The sequence below is a fragment of the Zalophus californianus genome, chromosome 11 (genome assembly GCF_009762305.2).
Source record: "Zalophus californianus isolate mZalCal1 chromosome 11, mZalCal1.pri.v2, whole genome shotgun sequence".
Classification (NCBI taxonomy): Eukaryota; Metazoa; Chordata; class Mammalia; order Carnivora; family Otariidae; genus Zalophus; species Zalophus californianus.
The window spans coordinates 37923178-37947764 of NC_045605.1; the positions used below are offsets into that span (position 1 = coordinate 37923178).

The following is a 24587-nucleotide window of genomic DNA, read 5'->3' on the forward strand; positions in this document are numbered from 1 at the left end:
GACAGACAAGAAGGAGCCAATGGCTGGGGCAAGGGGGTCAAGGAGGAGGCAGAGGAGCCTTCCAGGTAGGGGAATTGCCTAGCGTATAGGGCCTAAGTCAGGACTTCGCACAGGCAGACTTGTGGATATGATGCACGGCCAGCAAAAGCGGAACAAGGTAAGACCAGAGAGAGCGATGGGCAAGGGCCTTTGTAAGCCAAGGCCAACCCTGCCCTCGGGGTGTAGCCCTTGGCCTTGGAGGAGCTGCCCCACCGAGTGGTGCAGAGATGAGATGCACAGGGGCAGGAAGGGACGCAGGGCGCCCCGCAGGGAGGCCGAGCTGTGGTCTCGGTGAGAACTGATGGGAGTCTCACGGGGCCGTAGCAGAAGGGCAATTAGGGATGGATTTGGGATACATCGGATTGATCATGGACAGCTAGAGAGAAGGGAGGGAAAATTTAGAAATCACTCCTACATTTGGGGCTTCGCACAAATGGACAGGGGGTACCATCCAATGAAATGGGCAAGTCTTTAGGAAGAGACAAGTCTTTTGTTTTGATCTGCTGGGATGAGGAGGTCTGGGGGTCTTAGCCACGTTATAAAGATGGTTCAAAGCCCGGGCTCTAGGTCCCCTATCTGAAACCGTGAACTGCCATCTTGAGTTCTGCTCCGCAACCATCCCCACCTCTCTATTCTGTTACCTGTTCCGTAAGAATCATCGTATTTTCTCCCAACCTACGCCAAGGGCTCCTACCAACAACTGTAGATATAAGCAGCAAAGACAGTCATGGTGGCTAGTTCTCCAACCACAGCTGCCTCTCTTCTGCAGACTTGGGACTTGTCGACCTCCCTAACCTTTTAGGTCTCAGTCTGGGAACTGGAGTGCGAAGAATTATCAGCACCCCTAAATCACCCACATTCTATATCACAGGGCGGTGTCCTCTGGAGATCCAGCTAACTAGTACTTCCAGTCTTTGACGCTTACTTGTGTTGCCTCCCGTTACTATGCCAGCTATAGTCAAAGCTCTCAGAGCTCGCCCCACTTTGCCCAGGAGGCCACCTGACCTTCTATTTTCCTTTTAAGTATACTTGCTGGAATATTTTGGGACCCTGTCGGCCTCTGTATCGCTCATTTTGTAAGCATCTCTTGTAGCCAGGATTCCTCCTGGCAGCCTCATGTCGCACTCTAGAAGAAAAGTTGACAGGGGTCACTCTAGCCCTCCCTACGTGGATATGCAGACATTCACAAAGATGACCTCAGAAGCAACCCAGCAGATCCTAGCAACATGACCTACCACAGGCCTTGCTATGGTAACGAACACCAGGTCTCTCAACCTCGGCTTGGAAGATATTTCCCAACTAGATTTCCTTATGCCTTCAATCAGAAAGCCCCTTCCATTTCCCATTCAAACAGCTAGGTTCTAAGTTCCCCGAGGCAAGGTGGAGAACCGTGGAACTCAATTCGGTTCTTGATTCCTTAGTGGGCTCCCAGATCTGTTACTGAGTAAGCGCATTCCTACAGGCTGGCTAAATCCTACAGGGTATTTTTCATGGAAAAGGGTTGCCTTGGCAAGAGGCAAAACACCACATCTTACACGGCCTCCATTCAAAGGCAGATGTCCATTCCCAGCCCCAAATATTCCCTTCACACTTTATCCAAGGCAAAGGACAAATGTAGCATGTCTCCTTGGGGCTGAGGTGGGCACAGATGAGCCCGCATCCCTACTGTCTGAAGCATGGGGCCTCCCTTTGGCCCAGGCAACTATGGGTTGGGGCTTCTATCTTTTAACATTTATTAAACTCTGGGATTTGGGACTCACTTATGGTCAACGGTGGGTTTATCTTCTCATCTTTTTCCGATCTAGAACAAAAAGGAAGTGTCTCCTGAATGCCAGCCTAAGTCATCCATGATGGGGACAAGTCACCCAAGTGGCAATGCAGGAAAACGGTATTTGCCAAGGTTAGGGGACAGAAAAGAACTACTTTTTCAAAATGGGAACTCTTCTACTAAAGAGAACACTGGCCTCATAAATAACTGAGTTACACATTGAATAAACAAGCACATCACAATGGATGATGTGCAGGTAGGACAGCAAACTTCTATTCCTTGGCTCCACTACTCTGCCAATGGGTTGGTGAGATCAAAGATCTGGACCAGGTAGATTTGGGCTTAGGGTAAATGAGGGGGGAAAGAGTGTTGGGACAGAACAGGACAACTTCTCATGAGATCATACCAGAAACAACCTATCTTCAGCTTCCAAAGGTAATGCTCTTGATCGGCCACGTCCCAAGCAATGTGGACACAAAGAAAAGGTAAACAGATGGGATGGGAACCAATATGCATTGAGAAACACCTGCGAGTAGAATTCTTTGCTATAATTATCTACTTGTGAGCCTGACTTCCTTCTGTGAAGTCACAGAGCTAGCTTATTTGATACCATGTGTCTTGACTTCCCGGGACTATGTACTACTTAGCTCAATGCTAAAGGACTTAAGGGGTTAATAATATGTATAAAGGCCAGCACAAAGTAAGCGCTGGACAAATGCACACTATTATCACCATTACTATTATCATCTGAATCCCACAGCCCCTAATGAAAAGCCTAGCACCGAGCATGGCATGCATTAAGTCCAGTACATTTTTTCTGTTATGGCTAACAATTACTGAGCACTTTTTGCATTCAGCATCTCATTTTAACCTTTATAACTGCCTTCTAAAATAGGTCTCATTATCAGTCCATTTAGATGAGACAAACAAAGCACAGGAGGGTAACTTACAAAATAGAACAGAGAAAATAGGAACATAAAGGAGATCCACGCCCAGGCTTTTTGATTCGAGAGTCCACAGGGTTCACTATTGCCCTATCCTGGTGAGAGCAGGGAGGGAAGGCAGCCACTCTTTGGTCTTTTGCTCCTGGGTTCCTGGGGCCCCCTAGGAGCAACTACACCACAGTAGGATGTCCACAATAACACCCTAACACAAAAGCTTCACCCCTTCTGCAGGCTTGCGCAGCCTCAGGGGAAGCACGAAGGCTGGAAATTTACCTCTGAGTTCTTCTGGTGGACTGTTACTTACATCTCACATTATTATCTTTCACAGGCTAGTGTCTTGTCTCCAGAGAGCATTCAACTAGCACGTATTGTGGGTCCATGCTATCTGTGAGGCACCACGTTTCCACTTACTTACTGCTCACAAAAACCAGGGCAGGTACCCTGCGCAGGTCCTGCTCCTTTCTCAAGGAACTCAGTGAGCCTCAGAACAGCGCAGAGAGTGACCTTTTCCCAAGGGCCACCCAACTGACCAATAACTGACCAGTTACTTAAATATGTCTGAGCGAAGCTAAGTCCACAGTGATGCATTAAAAAAACAGCACTTAAAGAGTCCCATCTAGGGGTGCCTGGGTGGCTCAGTTGGTTGGGTGACTGCCTTCGGCTCAGGTCATGATCCTGGAGTCCCGGGATCGAGTCCTGCACCAGGCTCCCTGCTCAGCAGGGAGTCTGCTTCTCCCTCTGACCTTCCTCTCTCTCATGCTCTCTACCATTCTCTCTCTCTCTCAATAAATAAGTAAAAATCTTTAAAAAAAAAAAAAGAGTCCCATCTACGAGAAATTACGGGGGTCATGCAGGGAAGTCTTACAGACTGGCCCGTCATCGTCAATGACCTGGGCCAAGCTGCCCATAGCCCGACCCCAGAATTGGTACCCATTTCTTTCCTCCGAACTTACAAGCGGCCTAAATCACAATCCTGACAACCTACTACCGCTGGCCTTTATCAAGTCTTTTGTTCTCCTGAATTTTTATTTAAATGTGATATTATGTAATTTCTCATACATTTGTCTTTTCTCCCAAACTTTTAGCATGCATGTTTTTTGAGGGTAGAAAATGATGACTTAAACTAGGTTGGTACCCAATACATTTGTGTCAACTGATTTGGCCCCTAAGCCCAAGAGCAAGTTGGGAGACCACATATGCTTAATGTGCTTTCAAATAACGGCCAAACCCTCAACACTGTATTATTAAAGAAGAGACCTCTGGTGTTTAGATTGGTTCTGCATAACTGGTTCTAGGTAGAATCTCAAATCATGACGTTGCCAATATAATAACATAACTCCATGTCACTGCCCTTTTTTTTTTTTTACAGATTTATTTATTTATTTATGTGTTAGAGGGTGAGAGAGAGAGTGCGCAGGCATGCGCATGAGCGTGGGAGGAGGGGCTGTGAGGGGCAGAAGGAGAGACAGATCCCCAGCCGAGCATGGAGCTCAATGCGGGGCTCATCCCAGGACCCTGAGATCACGACCTGAGCCGAAATCAAGAGTCGGACACTTAACCGACTGAGCCACCAAGGCGCCCCATCACTGCCCTTCTTATGTACTTGGGGCCACAAAATGCAGCTCAAAATGGGAGTGACAGTGTTATTTGGATTGGGGAAACAGGGTCATTGGTGACATCTAAGCACCAGCCCATTTGTTCCTCTGTGCATACCGCAAGCCTTCACACACAAGCTCGTTCATAATCTTACGTATTTACTTGATACCTGGACATAATGTGCCACATTAGCATGTCACATCCACTGTGTCACTGATTTCTCATAAACATTCACTGCTCTCATGCATACACTATCCTATTTTTAAAGTATGCAAACTTTAGGTTTCCCAAAGCCAAGATCTCACTACGAAGCAAAAAAAAAGGGCTTTGAACTAGGCAGTCTAGAATCCACCATATTCCCACCACACAGGGGCTACCTCCTATGTTAGTACAGGAGAGCACCGTTCCTCAGTATGGAGTCTCTTTTCTCTGCTTCCCCTTCCTTCTAACCATGGACCCACGGGCGAGTTTCTAACTTCTTCACCTTTAAATGAGATGATCATACCTACCTCACAGGGTTGTTGCGAGAATTAAGTGAGATAAGGCATATAAAGCATGGCATACCGTGTCCATCCTGAGGGAAGTACTTAATACCTGTTACAGTCTCTGTCGTTACCATACACTGATAATTGGTGTTAGGAGAAAGGCAAGAAGAACCACCCCTGAGTGTCCCTTCCTCTTCAAACACCACGTGATGAGAATCGCAGTCCCTAATCCTCGACCTCAGTAAGGGATCAAAGCTCACTCTAGCACCACAGAACCTCTGGCTTCTGAAGAGCTTTCCTGCTGTACAACACAGAACAAGAGCTCATTTCAAGATGATGTGTGGACCTGTAAGGGCACTCTCTCTTGACACAGACACAGTCTTACCTCCTTTGGGACCTGTGTGGTCCCAAAGGGTAGCCATGGGCCACACAAGCTACATGTGCTACCAAGCACCTAAAATGCGGCTAGTCTGAATTGAAATGTGCAGGAAGTGTAGAATATATACATCAAAATCGGAAGACTTAGTACCAAAAATGTAAAATATCTCATTAATAGTTTTTTATATTGATTACCTGTTGAAATGATAATGGTTTTAGCTAACTAAAACATGTTTTTTTTTTAATTTTTCGAAGATTTATTTATTTGAGAGAGAGCAAGAGATAGCACAAGCGGAGGGAGGGACAGAGGGAGAAGCAGACTCCCCACTGAGCGGGGAGCCTCATGCGGGGCTCAATCCCAGCACCCTGGGATCATGACCTGAGCTAAAGGCAGACGCTTGACCTATGGAGCCACCCCGGCGCCCCTAAAACATGTTTTTAAAAAATATGTTTTTAACAGGTTAACTCAACTATGTTTTAAAATTAATTTCACTTGTTTTAACTTTTAAAAAATGTGGCTGCTAGAACATTTTTAAATAGACACATGTGGCTCATAACTATACTTCTGTTGGACAGCACTGCTGTAGACCATACTGAATGTACACCAAAAGGCCTCGTTTTGGGAGATAATTCCAGAATGCAGTGACCATCAGAGCAATTCATGCAAAGAGACCAGCAGTCAGTCCCCTCTCTGCTCTCCCCACACCCCCAAGCACCAAGGGTGATCAGCAAGTTACGTTCAATATATGAAACTGTATGTTCATCTGCAATTAGGTCATCATGCTAACATTTAATAAATTTGGCTTGTGTGATTAACAATCAACAATTAAAAGTTTTTCAAGTCGTGGCAGGAAAATAAACGTCAATGGATAAATAGATGCAGGATGTGATCAAAGAATTCAAAAGAGAAAATGCAGGCAGCTAAATACATTGTCCAAAGCAAACTTATTAATAAAGACATAAAATCAAAACAACTTTGTCCAGTTTATTGACATTAACAATTCAGTTCAACAAGTTTTTGCTGAGTCCCTAAGAAAGGATTTTTTTTTTTAAATCATAGCTATACATATCAGGATTTCACCTAGTATGTGTGAAACAAAATGCACAGAAAAATGACTAGAAGGAACTATAACAATTGGTTGGAGTGGCTAATGCTAGGTGATGGGACTACGGATTTTTCTTCCTTGTCCTTTTTTCCTTTATAAAATTTCTACAATGAACACATCTGGCTACTTTTTAAAATATTCTTTATCTAAGATTACTTAGATATATGTACACTGTAGAAAAATTAGAAACTAAAGCCAAAAAATCTTCATCGTTATTTTGATAATCAGAGAAAGTAAACAAAATGAGATAAAAGAATTTAAAAACAAGATGAAATAATAGCGGCGCCTGGGTGGCTCAGTCGTTAAGCGTCTGCCTTCGGCTTAGGTCATGATCCCAGGGTCCTGGGATCAAGCCCCGCATCTGGCTCCCTGCTGAGGGGGGAGCCTGCTTCTCCCTCTCCCTCTGCCTGCTGCTTCCCCTGCTTGTACACTCTCTCTCTCTCTGTCAAAAATAACTAAAATTTTTTTAAAAAAAAGAAAAGAAAAAGAAAAAGATGAAATAATAAAGGGCTTCTTGGTCCGTGGTGAAGAGGTTCAAGTGTTAAGACCTGTCCTTCAGCAAAAATACCTCCTATTTACATAGAGTTTTCCCACTTAGAATATTCTCTTCTGATTTTCTGATCCTTAAAACAACACAGCGAAGAGAATACTTAACTCTGGTTATCTCTGGATAGTGGGACTACAGATAATTTGTCCTTTCCTTCTTTTTCTTTGTTGGGGGGAGAAAATGGATGTTAGGAAAAATGAGCTATAACAATTTGCAGATAAGGAAACTGAGGCTCAGAGAACCTACACAACTCACTATAAAATGCAAGAGCCAGAACTCAAAACCCCTCAAATCTTCACCCAAACCCATATCCTCCCCGCTGGATCCCGTTGGTTGGGCAGACACTGGTAAGACTTGTAAATGCCCAAAGTAAGACTCAAGTCTTGTGTAAACTAAGATCAGATTTATTTCTATGCAGGACGGATAGAGGCAATCCTCTTGTTTGAAAAAGTCACTGGTTTCATGCATTATAGCTGGAACTGCGGTAGGTTTCCTAAGAAAGTAACCTGAACTTGACCCTAGCCTTTGAAATTCCCATACTGCAGAGCTGTTTCTCAGAATAAACAGCATGTAGTTACTTGGCTCATCCAGCCATAATCCAGCTTAAAAGCTGTAGAAACTCCGGAGTTCTAATGCTGGTATTCAAAACACATGTTCAGCTGGTGGAATTTAAATAAGGCTCCATAGCCTTATTTCTGTTAAGAGCAACACATAGTTTTTAATCCAACAAGCTTGGATCTGGCTTACCTTTTGTCCTACATAGCAATCCATGTTCATAACCATATAAATTGCAAATTACCACTCTGGAAACATACTTACTCTGAAAATTCTCCCCCCTCCTCCAGACATTTCCAATCCGAAGTAAAATGGGACCACCAAACATTCTTTCTTGTAATACAGCACATTCCAAACCCCAAGCCCACCAAGTATGCCCTGCTCTTGGGCACCTATCTCTGTGCTTGTTCATGGTTTAAACTGCACTCTGGTTGCACAGTTGGATCAACATGAGTTTCTTGGGGAGAGGTGTTCTCTCTCTTTGTCACACGCACTCCTTGGCTGTGTCCCCTTCTGCTCCCTCCCTCCTCACTGTACCCTCATTTGGCATGTTCTCAGAGGATGTCGTCTATCCTAAATAAAACCAACCCTGGGGGTTTCTCTGGGGAAAAATGCACAGTGCATTTTTGAAGGAAAATATGAGTGATTTAGGACATTAGTCACACCACACATTCCCTCTCTGAATGCAGGAAAATGTTAGCCTCTGCTCTGTTGGGAAGGAGGGTGGTGGAGATGGCTGCCCCCGGGGGCGGGGGCGGGGCGGAGGGGGGAAGCGAACAAACTTCTCCGTGCAAGGAATTCCACAGCACCTCGTGCTTGACATCATCTTGTAAGATGCTTTTATCAGCCCCGGACAAAGGGCTGGGTCAAACACCATCATTTCGTGCCTTTATAAGGTATCCATTTACATACTAAAAATCCAATTAATACACTCATAGATGGATAAAATATTAATGAACGGTTACCACTCTTTGCTCCTGGAAAGCTGGTAAATCTAACTCCCTACGCTTACGTCTAAGCCTGAGTGCTTACCATGAACATCATGGATCCCCTACCATCCAGCAGGGACCGTGACAGCATCCACCCCTGGGCAGTGCTGTGACAACTGAGGAAGGTCACCCACACAGAGTGCCCGGCACAGGCAGGAGCTGATGCTTTAGTCCCAGTGCTGCCTCACCACCCCTACTCCACTGCCACCTGCTAAGGGTACAGACAGAGTTCTAGAAACCGGAAGATCAGGACGGGCGTTAACAGAACACAAGTTGAAGTTTGTTCTCAATCCATTGTAATATAGAGATCATACAAACAGAAGACACAAACAGCTCATTTGCAAGGTCAAATCTAACCGTTAAATTAACCCCCGCAAATAACCTAGCTAATAATTGCAAAGTAAAATAAAGAATTAACACTATCTGCCCGTTAAATTAGCAAAGGTTTTGTAATTACAATGACTAATGTTGGTCAAAGGGCAGGGACGCAGGCACTGTAACGTTTTTTACCAAGTTATCTGGTATCACGAGTCATTAAATGTTCGTTACAATTGACCCAATAATTTCAACTCTAAATAATGATTCTTAAAGAAGTGAACCAAAAGTCCAGACACCCCTCCAGAGAACAGAGCCCCCGACTTCTGCTGGGGCGAGAACAGACATGGCAGCTGTCCATGAGCTAAGGCAAGAGGGGGACCTGGAACTCCAAGCACTCTTTAAATAGACATTCAGTTGGTCCTTCTGTTTTTATCTCCACCTTCACACCAATTTTCAGAAATATTACCAAGTCTTAAATGTTTGGGGTCTTCTCCAGGACAACCAGGCTGCCTCTCAGGCCCTCCCATCATGCGTTCAGAAAGCCACCCTCCCAGAGCCAGGGTCAGGGCTAAGGCCAGGGTGAGGGTTAGGGGTAGGGTCAGAGGCAGGTTAGGGGACAGAGGTCAGGGGTCTGGGTATGGAAAATTTGATATGCATGATGATGTTCACTACATTATTTGTAGACAAGATGAGGTAAATTATATACTTTATAAAATATTATGCAGCAATAAAAAGGATGGTGAGGAAAACAAGTGCACACTGTCGAAAGAAAACAAGCTAAGATACTATACCAAATATAATCTATGATGATAACATGGGAAAAAAATCAATGTGTAGAGGAAAATGTTAAAGTAGTTGTATTATGAAAGAGGGCTATTTTAAGTAATTTTTTGGCATCTTCGGTTTCCACTTTTGGAAATATGGGCCAATTTCTTTGGAAAGCAAACGTGCACTTGACTTATGTCTTCCCAAATGCTCTGAAAGCAATCAGCTCATCCTCGGGTATTCACTTCCACTCATGGTACAGCTCCGTAAGCCAAGTCACCGCTTCTATAATGCTCTTCCCACAAAGTACATCAGAATTAACACCCAAATGCTGGCTTTTTTTTTTTTTTTAAGCACAATTCTACATAGAACAACCTGTCCAATTCTCACCTTGTCCTCCTTTATATCCATTACCACTTTCAGGTTGAAGAAAAAGGAAGACGAAGCAGGAGTAAAACCAGAGACTTTCTCAATGGCCAGCTCCCGTTCCCTGGAGGTCCCCACCAGCCATTTCAGCAGGGCCTTAGTCTCCCCATCTCTGCCAGCCTCACTAGCTCACCCACGACAAGGGCCAAGCTGGTGCAAGTCAACGAGGCTGTGACTGATAGCCTCTCCCTGGGCTTTCCACCAAAGGAGACTAAAGTGCTTTACAATAAACTACCACACATCTCCATCTTTAGCAGCTCAGGGCGGGTGAATTTATAAGCTATGGTGAGTCAGTAATGAAGGCAAGAACTCTGAGTTCTTCCTCCTTCTGTCATTCGCTTGTCTTTTGGACCTTTCCATCAGTAGGCAAAAAGCAGTGAAGTCTGAACAATGTAAAGGGCCAGGAGATTGGACTCCATGATCTCACTCAGTGGCCTTTCCTTCGTGGCCAGGAGTCTGTGATGTACGGACCCCACGGCCTGCAGCTTCCGAAACCATCGCCATGAATGACAAACGGATAACCCTTTAGGTACAGGGGAACGTATCCATGAAATTAAAAGGAGCCCTGCTCATCTCCTGGGTTGAAGGAAACTTGAACATCACACACTGCTGGGTTTCAGATCCGACCCGTGGAGTTCAGACCACGCTGGAAGTGTCCGCAGCAGGGCTGGTGTGGATACGACTTTGTTGACTCTGTCAGCCCAGGGCTGCACCATTGGAGCCATGCTGGCTAGCCATGGCCCGGCTCACAAAGGGGCCTTTTAGCTCTGGGGCCAAGCCTCAATGGCCCGTCTGTTATGTCTCCTGGGCCATTTTGATGTTCCATGTCAATCTGGCTGCCAAGCCTGGCAATTAGCTCGGATCCCTCATACATTTCTTCTTCTTTTTGACGTCAAAACTTTGAGACAAATGACACTTTCCACAAATAACTGGGTAGCTCTCCTGCTGGTGCTTCTTTTCTCCCCTCACCCTGTCTCCCACCTCATATCACACCTACTGCCAGATGACAAAAAGCAAAATGATCCACGTTATGCATTGCTGTAAAGCCAAAGAGAAGAAGTAGACTTCCTTCAGGGATGTCCCCACTTTCTATCAATCTCTAGAGGCTGAGTCAAATGTTCAGGAAGAAATGTGAAAAAATAGGATCCTGTGATAAACACTGTAGATGACTTTAAACAAAGTCTCTTGAATCAATGTGGCAGACGCGAGAGATATGAAGACTTTTCTCCCCCCCCCTTCTTCAAATCTGATAGTTCTAAAGTTTAAATGTCTCCTGTGGCTTAAGGAACTATAAAAGGTAAGAAACAAGAGCCCCGTAGGCCCCACCTTGGATTCCTCAGTGGGGTCAGACTATGGCGCCTTTAGGAAGAATGAGGTCTGCAGCCTGTCAGAGGTCTCAAAGGTGCTGTCCTGCTTCCAAGCTGGCATTCCCAGTCTGATATGCGGGGAAATGTGTCAGCAGCTGTGCGAAGTAAAGGGCAGGTCAGCCAGCTCTCTCCCTCTGCCAAGGCCCAATCACTGCCTTTTCAGAAGATGTACAGCCAAGGTATGCCCTGCACACCGCTGCTGAGGTCACCCAGGGAAAACTCAACTCATCTGATTTAGAAACAGACAAATAAGGCCCTTTGTGAGAATGCAGACACAGCCAATAATGAGTGGTCGCCTGCCTTCTCTTCTGCTCCACGCTCTCCCCAAGAAGCTCGGCAACATCGAGATGCTGGTAACTCCCAAACTTGTACCTTCAGACCCAATTTCTCTCTTGAGAGCTTGATTTCCAACTGCCCTATTATTTCTCACCTTCTGTGTCTAATTGGCCATCAGAGCCTGCCAGTGTTACTTCTCTGCCTCTCACAGCGCATAACGCTCCCCTACACGTCCGGCCTCCAACGTAGGCCATGCTCACCAATTCTTAGCTGGACTACTGAAATTGCCCCGAAGGTCCCCATGGCCTTTGGTCCTGTTCCTCTGTTCCATCCTTCACTGCCACTGAAGTCAGCCTAATAAACACCAACAGGTTCTCTCCTTGAAAATATTGGCTCTCCCAATTGCTTATGGCTAAATTCCAAACTCCACAGTAGGACTCCCAAAGACCTCCACCAGCCGGTCTCAGCTCCCTATCCACTGGCCACTCCCTCCTAACCTACCTGTGTTACCTCGGCGCGTTCCAGACCAAACCAGTGGCACTCCCTCTTGCATAGTGTGTCCCGCTACCCCATCTCTTCGCACACTTTCCCCCACAGCTCTTACTGGTCCTTCGAGACCCAACCTGGCTATCACCTCCCCTGCGGGGCTCTCCCCAGTGCCTCCGGTTGTGAGTTATAGGATCTTTCTGGTTCTGAGCACTCTGCATACTGTCTTCAAACAGCCCACTACAGGGCAGTGATGGGCTCAGGTGCTGGTCCCCCCAGGACAGTACCTTAAGGTCCTTAAGGGGGCGGGGAGCCCTACTTTATCTCTGAACCTGGTACAAGGCCGCACAGAGTAGACACTCGGGAAGTGTTGCTGAATCCAGCCATCACTGGAAGAGGGATTAGAATTAGGGCAGTGGAGGGAAGAGATGTGGATGGTCAGGACACTGAAACGTAGCTCCAGCAGCCTCAGAGTAGATTATGGAAATGCAGGAGTCTCTCCAGGCTTTAGTGTCTCATCTGCTCAATACAGAGGTGAGACTCTAAGATTTCCATGGCCCCTTTAACTCCTCTGTTCTAGCACTCAGACTACATTTTCCTTTCAAATCTACAATGAAGAAAAGCTCCATAAAAACCCCACGGTAATAATATGCTCCAGAAGTCTGGATGCTTTCCACAGAGCCAGCCAGGAAAATTGCTGCTTTGCCTGGCCACTAGGCAGAGCTCCCAAGGACGGCCAACAACTGAGGCTCCTCCCCTAAATTCATAAAGCCCCAATTGCCTTCTGTTACATTTGGAGAAAATCCTCCATTGATCTCTGTTCTGTTTCACTCTACGTATTCTGGCCCAGAAGTGGCTTATTAAGTATCATGCGCAACAACAACAACAAAACCCCAGTGGCTAAAACCCAACATGCCTTGAAAATAACAAGTGCTGAGAACATCATCACTGAATTTCAAAAAGCCAGGTTAAACCCGTGGCTTGATAGCTAATCACCTCGTTACCCCGTACTCTGGGGGCGGCTGGTACCGCAGGACGGCCACTTCCGTTCTCGCGGGCTGAGGAGCAGGGTAAGGCTTGACCATCTCATGGAGCATCCCTGGGTGCTGGTCACTGTAGAAAAGTCCATGCTCCTGGGTCTTGCTGACGGGGGACATCATCTGCTTGGTCTTGTAGGGGTACTCAGGTGGAGGACCCCGGGGGTCCAGCACTTTACCTGCAGGCTGGGCTGGCGAGGGTCCCCCTCCTGCCTTGAACCCCTTTCCATTCCCTGAACCAGGGAGGTGCTGTTTAGCACCATTCCTCTCCAACGACAGCTGCATGATCCTCTCACTGAGAGAGCGGACGTGACCCTGCTTGAGTTCTTTCAGCGCCTCGTCCTTATGCGCCTGCCCACTGTTGGCACGGTTCACCGTGGGCCTCCCCTCAGTCCGGGCCTTCTGACTGCTGCCCCCTGCCATGTAGTAACCATGGCTGGCAGCCCCCTGCTGCTGCTGTTGGCCCCGAAAGAACTGGGACTGCGCCTTGGCCTCCTCGTAAGTGGGCAGCTCCTCGTTGTTCTGCTGAGGCTGCGTGGACCGCACCTGTTTCTCCATCACCGTATTGTCCACCTGGTGTTCTTGACCCTGCGGTTCCTGACGTGCCGACTGGTAGACCATTGGTGGGTCTTCTTGAGCGAGGTTTTCCGTGGAAGAAAAGCTGTTGGTGGGGTGGGCGGGTCCTGCGCTCCCTGTGGCCTGGTGCTGAATGGCCAGCAAGTTCATGTTCTCGGTCGGGGTGCCATACCGCAGTTGTTCCTGGATCAGCCGCTGTAACACTGTCCCAGCTGCCGCATCCTCGGAACCTCTCATTTCCACCTCTGACGTCCTCAGGAGGCTCGGGGGCTGGAAGTGACACAGGGGGTCCTCAACTGGAAGGCAAGCAGAAGGAAAAGGGTTTCAGGAGGCGCCACAGGCATACAGGTCTGTATCTACACGCTGAGTAATTAACATGGTAGCTACGGTAGCCTTTATTCTTTTTATTTTTCTTTCTTACAGATTATGTATTTATTTATTTGACAGAGAGAGAGCATGTGCACACGACGGTAGGGGAGGAGCAGAGGGAGAGGGAGAAGCAGGCTCCCCACAGAGCAGAGAGCCCGATGCGGGGCTTGATCCCAGGACCCTGAGATCATGACCTGAGCTGAAGGCAGATGCTTAACCCACTGAGCCACCCAGGTGCCCGCTACATAGCCTTTAAAGACAACATTTCAACTACACCACCGCCTCTATTTACCCAGTGGTTTCTCAGGGAAGTGTTTCTCCCATTCACAGTGTGTCTACTACTCTCCATTCCCTCACCTCCTGCTTCCTCCTGGACCTTGCTCTGTCCTTCACGCCCTCCCTTTCCTTCAAACTTCCTGCTGGCTCCTTCCCTTCCTCATATAAACATGCCAAGTCTTTCCCATCTTAAAAAAAAATGGAAGCAAAAAAACCAAAATCAAACAGAAAGGAATCCCCTTTTCTTGGCCCTACCCATGTACCACTGTGTGTCTGTCCTTCCCTTCTCTTCTGATTGTCCTCAGTAAGCAATCTATACTCCCTGTCTCCACTTCCCAAATGTCCCATTCACCACTCTCCCTACAGCTCTGATTAGCCAACAAACCCAATGAGAATATTCCATCTCCCGTATTACACACCTCACCCTCTCTGAAGCATTTGGCATGGTGATCATCTACTTCCTGAAATGCTCTCCTGATTGAGCATCCAGGTCTCCCACCCCAACCCCTGCCCTGGTTCCGGCTCCTGCCTCTCTGTGCACTTCTTCTCTGGCTCCCTTTTCTCCACCTGCCCCTTGAATTCTGGTGTTTCCCACAGCTCTGCCCTGAAAGCTCTCCCACCCTCACTCAACAGAATCTCCTGGGGCATCACATTGGCCACCTGTCTTCAGCTACTGACTCATGACCCACATCTACCACCACCAGCAGATGGCCTGTTGGTTCTCCACACTCAACATGTCTTCCTCACCCCCAACACTTACCCACCCACCAAACCCCACATCCCTGCCTCATCTACGCCTTGCTAAGCCAGAAACCTGGGAGTTTTCCAAAGTTCCTTCTGTTCCCTTACCCCCAACATCTAGTATCAGCCTGCCAACTTTACCTCCTAAACACCTCTCCTAACCCTCTTCATTCCCTCCCAATCTCCAAGTTTATTATTGATAACCACAATACAACTGCAAGAACCATTTTAAAAGTGCATATGATGTATCAGGTATTGTGCTAAATTCTCTCCATATGTTATTTCGTTTATCCGGCATATAATCATATGAGGCACATGCAATCGTGAGACAGATATTAATTTCCCCTATCTCCCAGATGAGGAGAGAGGTTCAGAGAAGGCAAATGACAGAGGTCACAGAGGTAGGAAGAGCCAGAGTCAGGATCTGACTCATTCTACAAAAAAAAAAAAAATCTGTGTTTATTCCACAATACTGCAAAGCCCTTGGTGTCTTACACCCAGACAATGCCAGCAGCCTCCTTATCTATTTTTCTGACACTAGTCTCATTCCCAACTCCAAACCCACCCTGTAGACCTCAACCTATCTTCCACATTACCCTGAAAAATTGTTCAAATAGGAAAACCTAACTATATCACTCCTCTGAACAAAATTCCTCAATAGTTAATTAAAAGATGAAACTGACATTCTACCCTAGGATGCAGCAGGTACTGCGTTACCTGATCCAGCAACATTGCAGGCCACCACCACCACCTCCCCTCCCCAGCCACCCCTCAGCGTGTAAGTCCAGCAGCACCTGAGATCACATAGCTCCCAGACAGGCCAGTTCTCTTCCACCTCTAGGCCTTTGCTCACGTTCTCTCATCTCTGCTGAAGAGAGATGCATCTCACCACATCTTCTTGGGAGATTCTAGACATGCGTCAAGTGAGAACTCCGCAGCTACTTCTGAGTACAACCTGTCCCACTGCAGCTCAGCAGGCTTGAGCCCTCCTCCTGAGCCCCTGCTCCATTTGTACAGATCACCATTAGGGCAATTACCACAGTAGATAGCAGCGATTTACTTGCACAAGACTCTTCACTTCTTAAAGGCCAACTCACCTGGGTCTCTCTAGTGCACAGCCCAGTGTCTGCATGTAATAGGGGATCAAACATTTAACCAAAGAATTCCTACATGAGTGCCGTGAAATATAAAATTCATTCATTTCACAACAATACTAGTAAGTAGTGCGCTGAGGAAATTAGATAGCATTGGGATAGTAAAAATTCTAGCATTTACTATGGGTGTGACCTCAAGCAAATCACTTACTCTCTCTGAGCTCCACCTCCTCAGGGGTAGAGTGAGGGAAGTGAACTAGATCAGAGCCAAGCAGCCTCACTTCTACAATTCCAGGCAATGATGGCTCTGTGTTTCTATATATACACAGAATACCTCGTCCCCCTGCAAACCAGCTTTCTTTCCCAAGGTTGCTTTTTCGTTTGTTTGTGTTTTCTATAATTGGCAACCTAATCATGTGAGCCATCCAGATAGAAATTTCAGATGTACTTTTGGCTCTTTGTCTCCTTTTCTCCCCATGTTTGATCAACTGCCAAGCTAGTTTTTCTCAGTCCCGTGAAATGAGAAAAAACAAAGGTGGTAGTATATGCTTACAAGATAGATAAGTAGATTGCCCATATACGCATGTATATACACAGACACTTGTCATTAGGTTTATGCCTATCTTCTTTTTTTTGGCAATGGCTGTGACGGGTCACATCCCTCTTACTCTTTTTGGTATTAAAATATGAGAAAAGGTGACACTAGATGACATTTTTAGTGTCTTTGCAATAGCAAAAGACTGCAACCCTAACTTCCAGGCCCTCAGCCGCTTCCCAGGTTCTGGCTCTCCCTACCACTTGCCCAGAGGTCCCGAATAGCCTCCTAACATCTCTTGCCTCTGGCCTCTTCTTTCAATGCACACTGCATTTATGATCTGTCCTCTTCTACTAGAATTCAAGAACCAGATGGCGGAGTTTTATCTGCTGTCTTCACTTGCTAACTCCAGTGCCTAGAACACAACCCTGATACCTAGAAGGCATTCAGAAAGTAATTGTCCAGCAAATTCAAAATTTTTACAGACTGGGTCCTGAAGCTCAACTCTGATCATACCACTCTGCCTCTTCCTCCCCCCACCCCGCCGCCGCCCCACTCCCCAAATCACACCTCCAAGACCTCAGGCAACCTCTCTCCTCTGTAAAATGGGCAGACTCCATATCTGCTCCGTAAGACTGCATGTGCAGTAAATTCGAACATATTCCCGACTTTCCGAGAACATACACTGTAACTAAGATGTAAACCCAAAACTCAACAATAAAAAATTTCAAACACAAAAAACAGGTTATTGGAAGTCCATGTAAGATGAATTGCCAAAGAACTGTAATAAGCGATGAAGAAGCCAAGGAAAGAGAGATCGGTATGGGCTGAAATGGGCCACACCCTCACTGTGCAAATCTTCCCCGCCAACCAGTTACATCCAGGCATTCAGACAGGTGCTGTGGATAGAAGGTAATGAGAATGCAGTCCCTACCCTCGGGATAACTGCTCTGAAAGGCTTGTGGCACAAGCAAATTCAAATAAAAATAAACACTGTGAACAACTTGAGTAAAAATTCAAATAAAAAGACAAGTATATTTCCAAAAGGTAATCATTTTGGGGGGATGAAAAATAGAAGGAATGGGGTCTCATTAAGCACGAAAACTACTGAATTCCCTTTTCATAAGCACGTTTCCAAGAACCAGGAGATCCTCCCTACAGGTTTGGTTTTTTTTTAAGATTTTATTTATTTATTTGACAGAGAGCGGGAGAGAAAGTGAGAGAAAGTACAAGCAGGGGGAGCAAGCAGAGGGAGAGGGAAAAGCAGACTCCCCACTGAGCAGGGAGCCCGATGCGGGGCTCGATCCCAGGACCCCGGGATCACGACCCGAGCCAAAGGCAGATGCCCAACCAACTGAGGCACCCAGGCGCCCCTCCTTCAGTGGTTTTAAAGATTCCCTTCCAGTTTTACCAATCTCAAAAGCCCTCAAAAAAAGGCAAGAAGTTTTCACAAAGGAGGCAGCTCCCTGCCTACTATAGTTTTGAATTTCTTCTGCACTTCTCAATTATTTGCAAAAAGAGATAAAAGTGGAAGCAGAGAAGGAGAAAAAGTTCTGGGAAAGAGTACAAAAAAGTATTTAGGACTTAGAGAAAAATTAGGGGATAAATGGTATAACTCTCAAGTTCCTACATAAGAACTCTGTCTGTTGAGAGAGTCACATATTATTATAAAATAGTCTACTGATACCATAGCCCAAACATTAAAAATAAGGCACCTACCAATAAAGAGACAATCAACAATACAACAACTGGCTGATTTTTAAAACAAGGCTAGAGAAAAAATTACACAAAAAGGCTAAAAGTCAGAAACATATGATCATCTTGTTTTTCCAACCCACACGCCAGTAAAAGGACTTACCAACTTTTTCCCTGATGCCACTACCGTTTGCCTCCACCGTCAAAGCAGATGGTTCACGCCTCCCAGAATAGAGCTGGAAGTCTGGGAAAAAGTAGTTGGGGTCTTCTAGAATCGGGGCGGGACTACCGGGGCTGTAACCAATAGGAGGGGGACCTGGGGAAGAAGCAAAGTGCCTATTAGTGCCCACGAAGTCCTCCCCTCCCTCCTGCCTGTGTGACTCATGAGAGCCCACGAGGCATTCTCCCACATTCAACTCAGAGCTGTCTTCTTGATTCATAAAATTCCAAAGTTACCATTCAGAATTATCACAAGTCCAGCCACCCACCGAAATGGCCCATGAGGTCAAAATAACCACCTTTAAGACACACTGAGTGAAGTCATGGTGCTTTCACACAAGCCAGTTCCCTGGGTGCCCCGCAGCAGAAATCAAGCCCCCGAGCTCGGGATGGTCAAGGTGGGGGACGGGAAGGACAGAGGTGGGGAGGCCAGAGAAGGGTACTAAAACGGGAAGAGCAGCTGTGTCACCAAAGACATAAAAGACACAGAGTGGGGCTGGCTGTGTTGCCACACCCCGCGGGAGCAGGAGCCCGTCCCAGCCCTGGACAGAGCACGCAGCCGCACTCAAGGATGCTGGAGCCCCGTGCGGCAGTGGGAGCCAGGGACAGGGGCTCTGGCTCTCTGCCGAGCGCTGGCCTTTTGGCCCCAGTTTATCTGCTTCACACACAAACTGGAGTGTGCTTCCTGTTCCAATTCAAACGTGACACAGTAGTCAACCCTACAGGCACTGAACATGAGATACCACTACAATAACACTGATATGCACACACAACATCGTGGGAACGCTCGGCAGCGCGGGCCCGGGCCCCCTGCCCTCTCTGCGCGGACTTCTCTGCCTGGGCACCACATGGAAGGCTCTTTTGGGGCCGAAGTAGCTTCATTTACTCCAGGGGAAGAATCATGCTTTTTTTTTTTTTAATTAAAATCCTTGACCAAATGTTAATTCCATTAGAACAAAAATGTTTCTCAGCTCTAAAATTTTATTTATTTATCTGAGAGAGAGGGCACGAGCGGGGGGCGGGGGGAGCAGCAGAGGGAGAGGGAGAAGCAGACTTCCCGCTGAGCAGGGAGCCTGACCACGACACGGGGCTCGATCTCAGGACCCTGGGATCATGACCCAAGCCGAAGGCAGACACAACCGACTGAGCCACCCAGGCGCCACAAATATTTCTCAGCTCTAACCTCAAACTAATTTGAAAGTGATATGAAATTTCTTGCTAGGTTTTTTTTTTTTTTTTTTTAATCTGCTCCTTTCCCACAAGACCAAAGCTAGCAGTACCTAATTATTCTGAGGCCAGGGAGGGGGGTTTACTCATCAGCCTCCTCGGTTTCTTTACTTCAAAACACGAAGTAATATTTGCATGTCTGCTCACATCTATCATTGGCACGTGTGGATTAGAGAGAAAAAATAGAATATTTATCTTATAAAGTTAAACTAAATAATGTAGTAGTCACTCTCACCTTAAAGATGAATATAAACCAAATCGGAATGACATATTATATGGAGATCAGTCTAAAATTGCAGTTCCAATGCCTATGACATTATCTGTCAGGGTGCTCTTTTTGGCCCACCTGCCAGGAGTATCTCAGAAGAAACTCACTCCTTTCTGGGCCTCACCTTCTACATCTATAAATCTAAAAGTCTCAGGCTAAAATTAGGAATCACGGATGGCCTGGATCCTAAGGCAAATCCTGACCTGGCTTCTACTTCAGCAGGTGGAAATGTTGGTGGGAAATTAGAGAAGTGCAAGGTGCAACGTTGGCGGCACATTACAGTCACCAGGGAACTTTTAAAATCCTAATACCTGGGGCGCCTGGGTGGCTCCGTCAGTTAAGCGTCTGCCTTCAGCTCAGGTCATGATCCCAAGGTCCTGGGAGCAAGCCCCGTGTCAGGGCTCCCTGCTCAGCGGGGAGCCTGCTTCTCCCTCTCCCTCTGCCCTCTCCCCTGCTGGTGCTCTCTCATGCTCTGTGTCAAATAAACAAATAAAATCTTTAAAAATAAATAAATAAAAAACAAAAATCCGAATACCCAAGCTTCCTCCAAACCACTTCAGTTGGAATCTCCGGGGACAGGGCCCAGGCATTTGTATTTTAAAGAGTCCCTCAAATGATTCCAGTGTGCAGCCGAAGCTGGAAAGCCCTAAGCTGGAGGGAGAACAGTGCACCCAGGCAAAAATCCCCAAACATAAAAACACCTTTCTGTGCCCTCAGCCCTACCCCCACCAAATCAGCGTGAGAGAGGAGTTGAGGACCCACACATTTCAATAAAAGAGAGAGTGGTGTTTTCTCATAGTGGATCTGGCTCAGGAATGTCATGTGCAAGCGTATGACAACTTTGGGCGACACCATCCAGTCACGTGACTCAAAATTTTAAGTGAGAACGGAGAGCAATCTGCTAATGAAACGGAGGCCTAATTAAGGGTATACACGTACATGTGTATATGCATATAAAGGAATGTGTACGGTGTCTGTGTGTGTATGCATAGATATATGCTTTCAATATAGAACCTATTAAGAACCTCTGCACTAGCCATTCTCATCGCTACAATGAGACAGGGACCATGGGAACAAGCCCCAGGTGAAAAACATTATGTACCTGAGGCGCTTTCTGTTGGGTTGTTGGCGTTAAAGCGCTTCTCCTGGAGAGCAGAACCAAGATGCAGCCTCACACACAAGCTGTACTTAAAACAGAGGACTCTGGCTCCAAAAAGCACCAATGAGCTGCCTGAATTGCCAGCCAACATCAACCAATCAGGACGAGGCCTTTCCAACCAATCAAGATGAAGCCCTCTTTCCCCGCTCCCTCATTAGCATATTAAACCAGCGTGGGAACCTGAGGGGGAACTTTATAGGAACCGCGCCTCCCTTCTGTTCTGGCAGGCCAATCTAACTCCTCTCTGTTAGTGTTGAGTCTCCCTTAGGCTCCAGCTGTACACCCGGTTAAAGCCTTGCCTGTGCCTTTGATTTTAGGGTCCAGCTTCGTTTCTATCCTTGCCCAGCCCAAGAACCAGTAACAACAACCCTGGTAGAAATTGATTTTCCACACCTTATCCAATGGCCTGGCAAACGAGAGCAGGTTCAAGGGCTCCAGGCCACAGAACATACGGAGAGCAATCCTTGAAAGGGATCTGCTGTTCCCCCGTCAGCAGAGAGGGCACCAGAGATACGCCACCTTTCACCATTTTGTCTAGAGGCCTCAATATTATGAAAGCGAGAAAGCACATCTCACGCATCCGCAGACCGAGGGACAGGATGTCCAACCACATATCAACAATCATCTGAGACTTTTTTTGTACTTTCGGGTGTTCCACGCATTCCCGGAGAGTCATGTTCCCACTGCTGCCGCCACTCCTTGGAGCTGAAGAAAGAGCCCAGCAGATGACCAGGTGGACCTTGCAGATAGGCAGTCCTGGTATTATCGCTCCACTAAGCCAAGTGAACCAAGTGAACTCTCCCAGCTTGACACGCCCTACAGGAATCATGCTATTTGGAGCTCCTCACTGGCCAGGCAAGGTAAAATGACAAGAATCTGTGTCACTGGGTCTGCTGCAGCAGACTCCCGGGCTATATGGCAAAAATGAAAGAGAGGCCTTGCCCTTAATCCCACATGTACATAATCCTTCCCTTCCTACTGTAGTTCACGATCTTCACTAGGAACTCCTATAGCACAGATTGAGTCTCTTAAGCGAACGCAGGGTACACGATCTACCCCACCAGGTCAAGGCTATCTGACATGAGAAACTGGAAGTAAACACGTGACTTATGACAACATATAAGGGGGAATGCTGTGGGCTTTGTTAGCGTTCTCCATACCCAGGACCGAAGCTGGGAGAACCCAGGGGACAGTCCCAGATACCACTCCCACCCAGTAAGCCCCTGCAAGGCCTGGCTCCCGCCCAGGGGCTCAGGCACAGTAGTGGTTTTATTTATTTATTTATTTATTTGACAGAGAGAGCGAGAGAGCACAAGCAGGGGGAGCAGGAGAAGGAGAGGAAGAAGCAGGCTCCCTGCTCAGCAGGGAGCCCGTGCGGGACTCCATCCCAGGACCCTAGGATCATGACCTGAGCTGAAGGCAGACACTTAACCATCTGAGCCACCCGGGCACCCCACAGTAGTGGTTTTAGGGCAGTGCACAGCCAATCAAGGATTCTGCGGGCTCAACAGTGTGGTCTGTGTCCATGTAGTTGCCCCAGGGGCTTCATAAAGACTATTTCCACATAAGGTCCTCCTGACTTACTAACTTGCAGTCACCTGCTTCTTTCAAACCAATCCTTGTCCCAGAATGACGGCTGACACAGCTTTAGTCTACAGGGGAAAGTGGCAAAGGCAATGGAAAACAAGCCAAGGCCAGCATAAAGGAGTCAACTCTCTATAGGGTCTCCCTCTGGGAAGGGGCGCATGCAGTTCCTATGGCTCCGGAGGGAAAGCCAGGGATCTGTTCGTGCTGCGCTCCACAAAGGGTGAAGTTCTGGGATTCTGGTTGGAGGGGTCAACATTTCTGCCTCACCTTGACTCTGATCCATCTCACCAAGAATAGTCCCCTTCTTCTTTACCAAATCTGCATGTCCGTGTCAACGAGAAGAAATGAGTGTGACTGCTTGTGGCTTATTTCTAAAGCACTGAAAGCTCCCTTCCCGTTATGGTTTTATGCTGTTACTTTCTTTGTAACTGTCCCGAGGCTTTTAGGTAATGCGACCCTGAACAAGACTTTTTTTTTTCCTTACTCAATATAGCAATAACAAAGGGCCTCACTGTTGAAGGGAAAATGAATGAAGGTAAAATGAAGTGAGTTTTCTGGGATAGGCAAGAGGCAGAAGAACCCTGGTGATCTCACCTGCTTCACCTCTACCATAACTAGTTACTTCCCTAAGATGAGATCCTGAATCTGTAAAGAAGCTAATACAACAGGCTCACAAGTGCCCTTTACGTTTAGACACCAGAGGACATTCCAACTGTCACCCGACTGTCACCCAACACTCACAGAGCTAGGAAATCTCCGGTCCTTAAATCCCACTTCTAAGCATGCCACCTGCTTGCACATAACTGTTCTAGCTATAGCTTCAAGTCCAAATTCTGTTTGGTTTTCAAGGCTGCCTGCTACCAGGCCCCTCCTCTGCTGTCAACAGCCTTGGTGGTCCACTTGGCCTCCCCGCATCCCATGAACATGTCACCCCATTTCCCGAGTTCCAGCTGGGAATGCCATCCCCTGGCTTCACATTCCTCTCCCCAAGCCCTTCACAGTTCACCCCAAGAAAACTCACTCGACCTTCTGTCGAACACCCCCCACACACACAAAATGGCCTTGCTTCCCTCAACTATGGCAGCGATTATGAGGTGAAGCGCACAACTTAGCATTTAAACATCAACTACCTAGTATTTTAAAGCAGTCATTTAATATAGGCTGGTGCTACTGTCCTGGGGAAGCTGGAAGGCAGGTGCCAAACCCGTACTTGCTACTTTCTGCAAGGAGGATGTAAGGGATATGCTCTCCTATTTACTTGCTGACTGATGCGGAACTGCCATCATCCTCAGGGATGGTCTCACTACCAGGTAAGAGTTTAAAGAAAAGGTCAAAGATCCCTCCAAAGCATCTCTGGAGTTCCCGATGATTCCTTGCACGTTTCAGTTCCCTAAGACGAGAGAGCATTGGCACACCACCACCCCCTGGCCTGACCGTGGTGCTTTGAGAAGCAGGCCATAGGCCCACTCCTCAAACCCTCCACGAACTGCAGAACAACTCCCAGGTGTTACTCCGCCAAGGCCCAAAACTTCCTGCCAGCCACAGGTAATCCAAAACCTCTTAATGCATTTAAAAACAATTTCACCATCTAGATTAGAATAACCTCCTATAACTTTGTAACAGAGATTTTAAACACAGCAACAAACAATTCTGTGGGCTTCTACCTTCCCTTTCAAAGAGCTAAGGAATTTGCTGAGTGTGCCCCTGGCCTCAAAGTTAAATGTAAGCAACCACGCCTGATTCGGGCAGATCTGGAGGC

The 24587-nt window shown here is 47.0% G+C and overlaps 1 protein-coding gene across 5 annotated transcripts in view; it reads right to left on the reverse strand.

Annotated features, from left to right (window-relative positions):
* Positions 1-24587, reverse strand: part of AMOTL1 (angiomotin like 1) — a 116225-nt gene that overhangs the window by 50245 nt on the left and 41393 nt on the right. For 3 of the 5 annotated variants that reach the window (XM_027578857.2, XM_027578861.2, XM_027578858.2), the window contains 2 exons: positions 18532-18684; positions 13042-13954 (listed from right to left, as the gene is read on the reverse strand). In XM_027578857.2, the coding sequence (XP_027434658.1) occupies positions 13042-13954; positions 18532-18684 (1066 nt within the window). The remainder of the gene's footprint in view (positions 1-13041; positions 13955-18531; positions 18685-24587) is intronic. The other 2 variants (XM_027578859.2, XM_027578860.2) reach the window with 1 other exon arrangement.